A 13,564-nucleotide genomic window follows, 5' to 3' on the forward strand; every position below is an offset into this window, starting at 1 on the left:
ACGTTTTTTCTTAAAGTTGTTCTTGAGAAATGACCCAAGAAAAAGTTTACATCAGATACAGGATGTGTTCTTAAACCACAGAATTGTTCGCAGCTTTGTGATCTTGAGTGTGTGTAGATTCTGTTCTTACCCAAGAACAAATCCCAAATAAGAAAACATTGGTGAATGTCAGAATCTTTGTGAAAACTGGGCAAGTGGGTTTTAAGAAATTTCTTCTGAAGGACAGTTGGTGAATGAGGGCCAGTGATCTTAGTCTGAAGAAAAGTTCCATATGAATTGAGAAAAAAAACTATATTTGCATCTTTCAGTACATCTGTCTGGAGGGATCCACACATTTCTCCATTCAGGCCTCCATTCCATTTGTTACCTGTCTGTATATAGAAATTTGAGAAGAGATATTCATTCATCGTGACTGACAGGTGAGATGATCAGTGGAGCTAAGTTATTATCTTTATCAGTACTACCAGGGAAAAAGAATGGATATAGTTTTTCAGTGAAAGTCTGACCAGTGAAAGAGTAGATATGAGATGGGGCCTCCACATCATAAAAGGAGACCAGACCCTTCTCATAATCCACAAACACCCCCACCTTCTGGAGCTTCTTTTTCAGGTTTAGGGGGACTGACGGATCAGTATAAGCCTCATATTTATAACCTTTCCTCAGAGCCACAGTCCAGAATCCATTCTCTGGGCTCAGGATAATCTTCTTCTTCCTGTTAATGGATTCTCTGGCCACTCCTAATGTCCACTTTGTCTTCCCCCTGACCTGCACCTCATAGTAAAATCTCCCTGAGGAGAATCCCTCCTTTCCAAGAACACTAAAATACCAATCAAATCTCTTTGGATTATCAGGAAGGTTCTGTTCATTGTGTCCACATCTCACTTCTTTTTTATCCTCAGACAGTTTGAGGTATAGAGAGGCTGTATCAGGATCCAGAGTCATATCCACTGAGAAAAAAAAACACAGCAAGACGGTTTTGAATACAAATATTAACAATAATAATAATTAATGGTAAATAATTAGTGGTTCATATTCGATTAAGCTGTAGAAGATGGCAAACTGTTGTGATCATCTACATGTAAATAGTAAATATAATTTCACAGCGTCAGAAAAGATACAGGAGGATCTGTTTGTGTGTGATTCTGCTAAATCCATTTATTGCCTCATATACCAGACCTTGTTGCATATACAATATATTCTGTGTGAAATTTGCCTGCTTTACTAAACAGTTGTCTCAGAAACACTAAAAGTCATCCATACCTGCATAATGTCTTTTCTTTACAAGCTCTGTAAACACAAGTGATGACACAATGATACACATTAGTTTGTCAAAACACAGTTAAACAGCACATATCACAGTCATTTATATGTTTAATATGAATGTTGATCAAATAATTTTTTGCTTCAATTGTCCAGTCTTTTAATCTGCCCTATTTAACCCCTTAACAGTTTTACGACATACTTCTATAATCTAATAGTAGCTCAACCAGTTTGTATTGAAGTCCCTGTAGCTACTGAATAATAAGCCTTTGTGTGTAATACGCTAGCAATGTTAAGGAATTAAAGATCACGTATATGATTGTGTACACAATCAGTGTACTGAGAAATTACCAGTAGTAGTCCTAAAGCCCTCAAAACCCTTCACAGGTAACAGTATGTACAGAATGCAGCTGCTAGGCACCTCACCTACTGGCCCTATCACCCCTATCCTTCACTGGTTATCTATTATGTACCGTCTTCAGTATAGGGTTTGTCTTATTACATACATACCTCTGGATGGCCTAGCTCCCAGTTACCTGAAGGAGCTCCTCCATTTATATGCCCCATCCCATACCTTACAATCAACTAATTTATGCCTATGAGTTATCAATCAATTACTGTAGTTACCCAAATTTTGAAATTCTCTGCACAAGTCTATTCAGGACGCCTTTTCAGTCCTCATTTAAATCTCTGTTAAAGACATATTTGTTTTCATATGCTACCAATGTTCCTCTTGTCTTTCAATGTAATGTCTACATATATTTGATAGTCATGTCTTATGTTGTTAATTATATACCCCTTGTTTAATGTGTTCATGTTATGTGATTGTAAAGCATCTTTGAACATGGGACAGGCTCTATATAAATATAAGTGACAAAAAATGATGAAATGCTCGCAACTATTGGCATGACATTTGTGAAAATCAGACAAAATTAAAGCATTACCGTTAAGGACATTACACTGAGAATAAATAGAAAATAAGAATAAAGGGTTTTTTTGTGTGTGTATATGTGTGTGTGTGTGTGTCATCATTGCATTATGATAAAGACTATGACACACACCTCTGTTAAAGCACTGTGCTGTAGCTCAGACGTTGACTACTCAATGTTTCCTCATTATTCTGTTAAGTTTTGGATAAATTACTAATCAGAGTTTTCTTAAAAGAGCAAACAATCTCCTCACCTGTATACTGCTTTCCCTTGTCAATCTCTGAAACAGACACAATTGGTTTAAGTGTTTTTCTGTAATTTTGTCTATATGCATATATATATATATTGCATGATATTGCAAATATCAATTACTGATAGATTTCTCTCACCTGCATTTTCCTTAAACAAAATCAGTTTAAGCATTTTGTCTACATTTTAGATACGCAAACAGATTAAGCTGCGTGACACTATCATATTGCTAGATTAACTGCACAAATCAGTAATAAAATTTGATTTCACAAAAATGGTCAAAATGTGTGCACTTTAATGTGCATTGAGTGACAGAAATTTCACACAACAAAATCATCACAGAAGCATGTTTCCATCTTTTCAAAAAACAAAAGTACCTTCCTGAAGCCTTTTCCTCCCAGACTCTGCAAACATTCAAAATCAAATGATTAATTTCAGTGGCATCATGATGACATCATGTGTTAAAAAGTATTAACCAACTTACAATTGCAAGTAATATGAGTCTGAAACAAGAACTGTGTGACATTTATAATGTATGTGTTTGGTCTGATAATGTACCATTTCTGTACAAGTTCTAAGCAAATAAATGTCTCTTTTTTAAAGTGGAAATAAAGCAAAATTCTGCACAGTAGGTGAGGCTGTTTATGTTCGAGCATTGTAATCTGAATTTGTACATTTGAAAGCCATTGTATAAATGACTCTAAAGAATGTATTGAAAAAAACAGGATTAAAGTGATACTCTGCTAGGAGAACATTTCTGACTGGAAAATAATCATTTCAGTGCAACTCTGTGGATCCAGAAATAGCCATTTCTAAAAATGTTCAGTACAGTTTAAAACAAAGTACTATAATGTATATAGACAGATGCTCATTTGTACCTAAATAATGTGGAATATCAACCTTGCTGGGGATAAAGTTAGCAAAGATGCAACTGTTAGCAGAAAAAAGCAGCTATAGTTTTTCTGTGACTTTTGTACTCCAACAGACATGAATGATCAGTATTGTTTTCATAAATAGTGCGCAATTATCAGGGGTGGCAAAGAAACACATACTGCTCTTTTTCAGTTTCTGAGTCATTCTATGTGCTGACAGGTAAACATGCCCCTTTGGTGGGTTGTTATCTGGGAATATTTACACTGCAAGGCCAAAAGTATGTGGACACCCTTCCTAATTATTAAGTTCAGGTGTTTCAGCCACACCCACTGCTAACAAGTATATGAAATTAAACACACAGCAATGCAATTTCAGTAGGCAAACATTGGCAGTACTGAAGAGCTCAGTGACTTTAAACATGGCACTGTCATGGAATGCCAACTTTGCCACAAGTCATTTCATGAAATTTCTACCCTGCTAGATTTGATCTGGTCAACTGGATGTGCTATTACTGTGAAACTGAAGCATCTAGGAGCAACAACAGCTCAGCCACAAAGTGGTAGAGCCAAGTAAACTCAAAGTGGGGCCACTGAGTGCTGAAGTGCGTGGCAGGTAAAAGATGCCTATCCTGTGTTGCATCACTCAGAACAGAGCTCCAAAGTACCGCAACATCAGCACAAAAACTGTGTGTCGGAATATTTATGAAATTGGTGTCCATGGCTGAGCAGCAGCACACAAGCTACTATGCAAAATGCCAAGCGTCAACTAGGGTGGTGTAAAGCACACTGCCACTGGACTCTGCAGCAGTGGAAACACATTCTCTGGAGTGATGAATCTTATCTGACAGTCTAATGGACGAATAATGGTCTGGGGCTGTTTTTCATGGTTTGGGCTCCACCCCTTATTTACCCTTAGATTAATGGTGTCTTCACATATGTGTAAGTCACCCATGTCACGTGCACTAATGCACCTCCATACCATCATGGATGCTGGTTTTTGAACTGTGCACTGATACAAGCCAGATGGTCCTCTCCTCTTTAGCTTAGAGGACATGGCGTTCCATAATTTCCAGAAACAATTTCAAAATTTGATTTTTGAACCACAGGACACTTTTTTTCAAGATGAAAATCATGGCCATCTAGCATTAATTTTTGGCCCTGTCCCTTGTATACGGAGATTTCTTATAATTCTTTGAAGCTTTTAATGATATTATGTACTGTAGATGATTAAATCCCCAAATTCTTTGCTATTTTACATTAAGAAATGTTACTCTTGAATTGTTGCACTAGTTGCATGTGCAGACATTGCATTTTGCTCTTTTTTGAAACGTGTTGCTGGCATCAAATTATAAATAGGCGTATATATAATTTAAAACAAAATAATTTCAGTTTTAACTTTTGATATGTTGTCAATTAAATATAGGGTTTAAATAATTTGCACATTATTGCATTCTGTTTTTATTTACATTTTGCACTACGTCTCAACTTTTTTGGAAACAAGGTTGTACTTGCATATTGTAATCTGTGTTGTGAGTGATGTATGTGACACAGAGCATATTGTTGCTGTCCATTTTTAACCAATTTTTGTTTTTCTTTATCCTTTGAGTACAATAGCCGCCCTGTATATTATGTTAAAATTTCTTGATGCATGGACCAATGGAAATGCGCCAGAATTTCTTGGAACAAAATCATTTACATTAACTTACATGGTTTTTGCCCTGTTCTCTAAAATTGCCATTTTGGAGAAATAGTACTTGTTTTTCTTTGGACAGCAACGATATTGAACAAAGCTAATCACTACTCTCAGGCTTTTAAAACATACATGTTTCTGTAAAAATGTATATATTTATATACATTATATATGTTATTTCAAAATCTTGATTTAAGCCAAACAAGAAATTTACCTTCCTGAAGTCTTTTTCTCTCAGCCTCTGTAAAGTTCAAGAACAAATAAACATTTCTTTCAATTGAATTAAAATTATGACAACATGATATCACAAAAAAACAAGAATGAATTAGCTTAGAGTTGCAGTATAATATATGGTGTTTTATTGTGATATAGAAGCTCATTACTCTTAGACCTTAAACATACATTCCTTTTTTTTTTCTTTTATATTCTCTGAAAATAAGTCATTCATTCACAGTCTCTCTCTCACACACACACACGGGACTGTATGTCAAAACTGAAAGCAGTAATTTGTAAATTATTTTTGACCTGTATTACATTGAAAACAGTACAACAGTACATTATTTGGTGTTTTACTTCATGAATTTCATTGTTTTCAATTATGATTCTTGCAACATATTTCAAAAAAAGTTGGGACAGTAATGCTTTACCAGTTTGTAATGGTTTTTCTTTTCATTCATTTTCACAACATTTAAAAGACATGTAGGAACTGATGACACAAAATAATGAAGTGTTTTAGGTGAAATTTTGTCCCATTCTTGCTGTAGGCAAGCGTTAATGTGTGCAGCAGTATACGGTCTTTGTCATTACATTTTGGGTTTTAAAATGCGCCACACATTCTCTGTGCAATGTGTGCAGAATGTGGTGTTGCATTTTCTTGTTGAAATATGCATGGGTGTCCCTGGAAAAGATGTTGTCTTGAAGGCAGCATATGTTGCTCCAAAATCTCTATGTATATTTCAGCATAAATGGTGCTGTTATATAAGTGTACCTTTGCCAAAGGCACTGACACAATCCCATACCATGACAGACCCTGTCTTTTTGACTTTTTGCCGGTACCAGTCTGGATGGTCCTTTTCGTCTTTGGTCTGGAGCATACAGCAGTAAAGTAGACACACAGTGAAGTGTAGACACAGTAAAGTTTTAACTGGCATCTGTGTATGTAGCTAGGTATTTCAGTGCTTAATAAAGGTTTGCCAAAGTAATCCTGAGCCAGTGTGGTTATATGATTTGATTAGGCTTGTTCCTTTGAACTTTGTGCATTCCTCCAGATGTACAGAATCTTTAAATTATGCTATGCAGTGTAGAGGGTGACATATCCAAATCCTTTCCTATCTTTCTTTGAAAAACATTGTTTTTCAACATTTCAATGATTTTCTCACGCATTTGTTGGCAAACTGACGATCCTTGGCCCATTTCGCTCCTGATGGACTAGGCCTTTCCTGGATGCTACTTTTGTACCAAATCATGATTACAATCACCTGTTGACATCACCTGTTTCAAATCATATCATTATTTATTTTACCTCGTTAAATTGCTGCATCACAGTTTTTTTGGAATGTGCTGCAAGTCTGAATGGCAGGAATGGATGTATATTTACAAATTAAATGAAGTTGACCAGACAAATCATGAATATCTTGTTGTTCATACCGTGTGCAGTGAAATACAAGTAAAAGCAAATCAGTGCTATTTGCATTTTCAATCATTTTCTGATTTGGTGTAATACCAACACACACACACACACACACACACACACACCCATATATATGTAAGCTTATAGTTCTTCTTGACTTAGACATTCAAAGAAATGTACCTTCCTGAAGCCTTTTCCTCTCAGCCTCTGAAAACAGACAAAATGAATTACATAACAAACTGATTACATAACAAATAACTGGAGAAAACCCACTATTAACTTTTCTTGTGTTATGGTAAGCAATTGATTGTGTTTTCTGATCTCCCCTGAGCTTAAAATGCTTCTGTTTGAGGTAATCCTTTTACTTCCATTTTACATCTAAGTTTCTAAAACCTCTTTAAATTTACACCTGCGATCATTAATGGAAATGATTTAAATATTACCTTTTCGATGAAAAATAACCACAGCTACTATCAATGCTGCAGAAATAACCAGTACTAATATTGAAATGGTGATGACAGCAGACTTCCAAAAATGAAAGACTTCACCTGAAATTCAAAAAGAGTGTAATTATGTATTCAAAACAATTTTGTTATTGAAATACATACATGTATGTATACATATATAAAAGCCCAAAGTACACTCCAGAGGGAGTAACTCTCTGCCACAGAAATCACTTTTCTTGTTGAAATTCCAGCCCTTTCCCCTGTCACAAGGTGACATCAGCTAGTAACACAGTCCCAATTGCCTGCCTACCAGCAAGCTTGGCATGCCCTCTCACAATGCCCTGGGAAGAGTTTGTTCTGTTTTGTGGCCATGTCAAGAATTCCTGGTGTTTACAGCCACTCAGAAGAAAAGGGTCTGTCTGCTAGTAATGTGACGTTCACAAAAGATCTGGTTCTTTTGAATGGCTCTTTTATACGAACAAAGGGAGCTGAATTGTAGTGTTCTTTTTATTGTTGTGCCCAAATTTCACTGCCTCCCTTAAAACCACTCCAGTCTTCACTGAACAGTGAGGACCAGCCAGTCACAAGAAACTAACATGGTCGTGTTAGGCTCTATAAAGACAGAATGAAAGGAAAGAAAGGATTTGGTGGTTGCTGTTTGAACACAACATTCAAAGCTGGCTGAAAGAGAGAGAAAGCAGCAGTGGTCTAGCAAGCTAAAGACTGAATGAGCGGCATTAGCGAGAACAAGGCAGTGAAATAAAACTTTATTTTTTGTTTCATGGTGATTATGTTCTGACACTTCGACACAACCCTGCAGAAGGGATTTTGTGTGAGTGCAGCTGAAGCACACACTACATCTCGTCTGCTGTGGCCTCTCTCTGTGCAGTGGGTCCTAGACTGCTGACTGCAAGACAGGGGCAGAACCACTCTGGTAGTTGACCAATCAAAACAGATTGAGTAAGCTGACCAATCAGAATACAATGGGGTCATAGGGAGGGGGGCTTAAACACAGAGGAGTTCTAATGTGATGTACAGTATGAGAAAAATAATGAGGTTTTGGAACACTGAAGCATGTAAAATCATGTAAAATGTAAAAAAAAGAGCAGAATATGTGCCCTTTAATAACTGAACAACTACAGAAGGAGCAGAAGAAGTGCTCATACAGTAAAACACTGAAAATGTCAGAAATCTAAAAGTGCAAAAGAAATAAAACTGAACTGATGGGATAATGATGCTTTAGTTATAATGAAAAAGTTACTTGCCAGTGTTTTATGTCTCATTAATACTGACCACCTTTCTAATAAATCAGATGATGTACAAATAGAGCACTGTACAAATCACACTAAATCTAAATCTGAACATGCATTTTAATCATAAACACTTACTAGAGATGATGATCTCTGCCTCCCTCATGTGATGCTTTTGTTGAAGTCTGCAGTAGAATCTGTTGGAGTCACTATCATAAACAGTGATGCTGCGTTTCACTCTGAAGCCCTCAGTGTCTCTGTGTGTCTCTGTATCTTCAGCAGTCAGCGTGACCCCTTCTCTGTCCAGCCACAGAACCTCAGGTTCAGGATACCAGTCTCTAGATTCACACACTAGATTCATTCCTCCTGAGCTATCATAGCCCTCCATAGTGATCACTGGCTGAGTTCCCAGAACTGGAGTGAATAAAAAACAGTTCTGTGTCAGATATTGGTGTTAAATTGCATTATTTACAAGCTCTATTTCTATTTTCATGCTCATTTTAACTGAAATCTGTCTTTAGTCTTTATACTATTACAAATTTTACAATTGATTAAAATATAAGCATGATCCTGTATATCATTAATTATTGTGAACTTTTTGTTACTACAGTTATTTTTTTTTTTAATGTCCAAATGGACAGTTGCACTTCATTCTCTCATTGAATTTGTCAGTAATAGGCAGCACTGACATGAGAAGAAGGTGGGGCCCTTGCCTAATTTGTGGGGGGCCCTACACAACATGCATAATGAGCATATAGGGCCGACTGGCTCCGGTTATTGGTTGTTGCCTTTAAATTTCATTTTGTGACAAACGTGTCTGGATGTGCCTCTGCATTATACATCAATCAAGCATAATATTATGACCACCTCCTTGTTTCTACGCTCATTGTCCATTTTATCAGCTCCACTTACTATATAGGTGCACTTTGTAGTTCTACAATTACAGACTGTAGTCCATCTGTTTCTCTGCAAACTTTGTTAGCCCCCTTTTACCCTGTTCTTCAGTGGTCAGGACCCCCATGGACCTTCACAGAGCAGGTACTATTTGGGTGGTGGATCATTCTCAGCACTGCAGTAACACTGACGTGGTGGTGGTGGTGGTGTGTTAGTGTGTGTTGTGCTGGTACGAGTGGATCAGATACAGCAGTGCTGCAGCAGTGATGATATGCATTTCTGTACATTATAACAGATTAAATAGGTTAAAGACCACTGCCCCCTCCCAAAAAAAGGTTAGGCTAATTCAAACACTATATATGGTGCATAATTTTTAACGTGTGTGAAGTCAATGAAAAACTACAATGAGTTTTGCCAAATTACAAAAGGATCACATGACTGTTAATTGTTTTATGACCATTAATCTTAGATGAGACAAGTGTAGAATCAATTGAGAAAAGCTATAAAGTGAATAAACTTTCAAAAGAGCAGATGTCTCTTACCCTCAACAATGACATTAACTGTAATGTCATCATACCAGGATTTGTCCTTAATGAAACATTTGTAAGCTCCCTCATCTGAGACTCGGACTGCTGAGAGTTTGAGTGAAGTGTTGCCTTTTAGAAGCTCCTCTCTGAACAGTGCTGTTCTTCCTCTGAATGACTGATCCTGGTTTTCATTTCTGTCTTCATTATCCTTGTAGAGATGAACTAATGAGTCCACCACATTTACTCTGGACCACTCTACTCTCATATCCACAGCACTGGTGCTGGGTTGGATAGAGCAAGGCAGAACCAGATCTTCACCAGCTACAGCAACAAGTGGAGCAGCTGGACCAACCACCTTAAAGTGATCTGTAGAACAAAACATTTAGAAAGAAAGAAAAAGTAACTAAACTAAGTGACACATCCTTTAATTTCTATTCTAAAATGTATTGGCACCATAGAAAGAAGAATAACAGAAGAAGAACCAACGACCAAATAACATATGCACAAATACAACATGCTGTATATACGATTATACCTGATGTAGATTCCATACAGCTGAAGAGAATCATGCAGCTGAAGAGAGCTATACAGAGGAAGCTCATCCCTGAAGGAATAATAATAATAATAATAATAATAATAATAATAATAATAATAGAGCTCAAGGTCACTTTTCAAAGTACCAACAGTAGCCAGCAAAGCCCAGTGATAACAAGAGGAACACAAAAACAATGAGGGAACATATCCAAACAAAGAAGCACAGTAATGACATGAGGTACTCAAAAGGAAAAAAAAATAAGAAAACAATACAAATTAAAAAATAAGAAAATCAGGCAGAAGAAACTGAGATTACAAATGTACAACAAATACAGTAAGGTCAAAGTAGAAATTAATACTGGCTGAGGAGACATGTTTTCAAGTCCGTTCTGAAGATGGCTAAGCATTTATTAGTGGGCTGGAGTAAAGAGATCCAGAGTTTTGGGAACACAGCACAAAGGGACCTGCCACACCAGGAAGAGAGCTTAGTCTGACAGCTATTAGCCCTGTGATAGATGTCCTGAGTGTAAATTTAGGGCTGTAAGAATGAAGGAACTAAGCTAAAAGTAAAATAGTGCTAGCCCATGCAAAGAAGTTTGTATTACCAGTGTAACCTGTAGATCTATAAGACAGGGGTGATATGCTCTGTATATTAGTTATAATGACAACTAAACCTATTAGCTCTGACTCGAGTGAGGTGTTCTGTAGGTGCCCCTTTTTGCCAGTGTGTTCAATAAAGAACACTTCTTGTAGCAAAATCATGGCTACCCCTGCGTTTCTTCTTCTGCCAACCCTACAGTATAATAAAGATACCACAGCTCAGCTCCACTTGCTGTTCACATAAAGCACAACTGCTGGAACTACACTCAAATTTATCAGTGTAAGACAAAGCTTAGCATGAAACTATGGATATTTCAGAAAGGTCAAACCTTCTGGAACATAAGCATATTTTACAGTTGCTTTCACAATTATTCCCTTTGCAGTCACACTTGCAGGACTCTAATGGAATGAGCCCTGGCCTGCAGCCCCTAAAGTCCATGGGATTAAAATTCATCTGCTTACACAGACAGTGCAGACTCACTCACAAACCAGCAGCTGCATGCAGGTCAGTACAAAAGAAGTTCATTTTGTGCTGAAAGTTTCAATAAAACAATAAATTCCACAAGAAAAATGTCAAATATCAATATGTCCAATATATGTTGCAAAACTTTCACAAACCCAAGGACGCTTTACATAATATCAAAAAAAATCTAGAACACTACAGAGAAGAAAAAAAGGATGGTTTTTAGCAGAGTTTTGAAGGAAGACAGAGAAGAGCAAATGCGAAGAGTGGAAGGTAGAGAATTCCAGAGTTTGGGGGCAGCTCTGCCACCCATAGTAGAATGTCTAGTTGAGGGAACTGTGAGGAATCCAGAATTAGAAGATCAGAGAGCACGAGAGGGACAGTATAATGGAATGAGATCAGAAAGGTATGTCGGAGCCAGACCATGTAAAGCCTTGCAGGTAAGAAGAAGGATTTTGTACTTAATCCTAGAACTAATAGGAAGCCAATGCAACTGGCATGAGTGATATGAGCTGTGCGCTTGGTGGAGGTAAGAACCCTGCTGCTGAATTTTGGATGTACTGAAGACAATTGATTAGTTTAACTGGAAGGCCATAGAAAAGTGTGTTACAGTAATCGATGCGAGAGAAGATGAAGACATCGATCAACATTTTAGCGTCAGTGTCACTCAGCATAGGGCGTAAGCGTGCAATGTTACGCAGATGATAAAATGCAGTTTTGGTGACTAGCTTAATGTGAGACTCAAAAGTAAGATAAATCAAGAAGACAGCCAAGGTTCTTAACAAATTGGGCTGGCTTAATATCGACACCATCAATATTGACTGAAAAGTTCAAAACCTGGGAAAGTGAGGTTTTAGCTCCAACTAACAGAACCTCGGTTTTATCAGCGTTTAGTTTCAGGTAACTGTTTTGCAACCAAGTTTTCAAATCTGACACAAGAACTGAAAGCCTGGGCGGAGGCAGAGAGGGAAGTAGTGCTGACATAAATTTGAATGTCATCAGCATAGCAGTGGAAGTTAAAACCATGGGTGCGGATGATCTGACCGAGTGGGGAGATGTAAATGATAAAGAGGAGAGGCCCAAGGACAGATCCTTGGGGTACACCTCAACCTACAGGAGCAATACCAGATTTGTGGGAGCCCATAGAAATGTATTGATGCCTGTCAGCAATGTATGACTGTAACCACTGAAGGGCAAGGCCAGTAATGCCAACAGATGACAGTCCAGATATAGGAAGATTATGGTTAACTGTATCGAAAGCTGGTGTTAAATCAAAAAGAATCAGGATGTTAAGAAATCCAGCACCTGTAGACAGCAGCAAGTCATTTACAACTTTTACAAGGACAGCCTCAGTACTGTGCAGGGTGCGGAAACCAGACTGAAAAGACTCATATAGGTTATTGGAGTTTAGAAAGTCATGCAGCTGAGAGGCTACAACTCTTTCCATAATTTTAACTATAAAAAGGGAGATTGGAGATTGGTCTGTAGTTGGCCAGTGAGGATGGGTCCAACCCAGGTTTCTTTAGGATAGGAGTGACAGCAGCTATTTTGAGAGATGGAGGAACAGTGCCTAATTAAAAGCATAGATTAATCATATGAGCTATGAGAGGTGCTATAACAGAGGAAGCAGACTTAAGAGTAGCCATAGGAGCAGGATCTAGTTGAAATGTACAAGTAGAGGATTTGGAAATAATCTCAGACACGGTGGAAGAGTTCACAGGGGAGAAAACAGAGAGACAGTTATCAGGTGAGAGTGAAACAGAGGCCTGAGAAAGAGAAGTGCTGGTTGCTACAGGGAAATGCAGATAGATCTTATTAATTTTATCCAGAAAAAAATCCAAAAAGCTTGACACTGGGCAGAGGAGTTCAAGGTGGGTGGTGAAGGAGGTTGAAGAAGTTTGTTTATAGTATGAAAGAGAGTTTTAGGCCTGTGACTGCCAGAGTTTATAAGATCAGAATAGAAAGAGGAGCGAGCAGGCTTGATAGACAACCACAGCATGCACTACACCACCGCTAACACCACCAAAGCACGTTAGCCAGACCAACAACCCCAACCCAGCTATTTCAGTACAGGAAAGTGAAAACTGCCCAGTACCTCAGATTAATCGACAGAACTTGGTGAGGGGTAGAAACTCACTCACCGCAGCTGCAGTTGAGGGGTAGGAGGAAGAAGGGAGAGGGCTCGTGCGTGGCTAGCAGGCAGTGTCAGGTATACATGGG

At 37.9% G+C, this 13,564-nt stretch overlaps 1 protein-coding gene across 1 annotated transcript; it reads right to left on the reverse strand.

The window, feature by feature from the left end:
* Window positions 1-233: 233 nt before the first annotated feature.
* On the reverse strand, window positions 234-10,348 carry LOC118825838 (butyrophilin subfamily 2 member A1-like). Its single transcript, XM_036596683.1, has 10 exons — window positions 10,283-10,348; window positions 9,763-10,113; window positions 8,465-8,740; window positions 7,074-7,178; window positions 6,811-6,837; window positions 5,215-5,241; window positions 2,816-2,842; window positions 2,443-2,469; window positions 1,261-1,287; window positions 234-947 (listed from the first exon to the last, which is right to left on the reverse strand). Exons 1-10 carry the CDS (start codon window positions 10,314-10,316, stop codon window positions 400-402), a joined length of 1,449 nt encoding a protein of 482 aa, XP_036452576.1. The 5' UTR covers window positions 10,317-10,348; the 3' UTR covers window positions 234-399.
* Window positions 10,349-13,564: the final 3,216 nt, after the last annotated feature.

Source organism: Colossoma macropomum, unplaced genomic scaffold (assembly GCF_904425465.1).
Source record: "Colossoma macropomum unplaced genomic scaffold, Colossoma_macropomum, whole genome shotgun sequence".
NCBI lineage: Eukaryota > Metazoa > Chordata > Actinopteri > Characiformes > Serrasalmidae > Colossoma > Colossoma macropomum.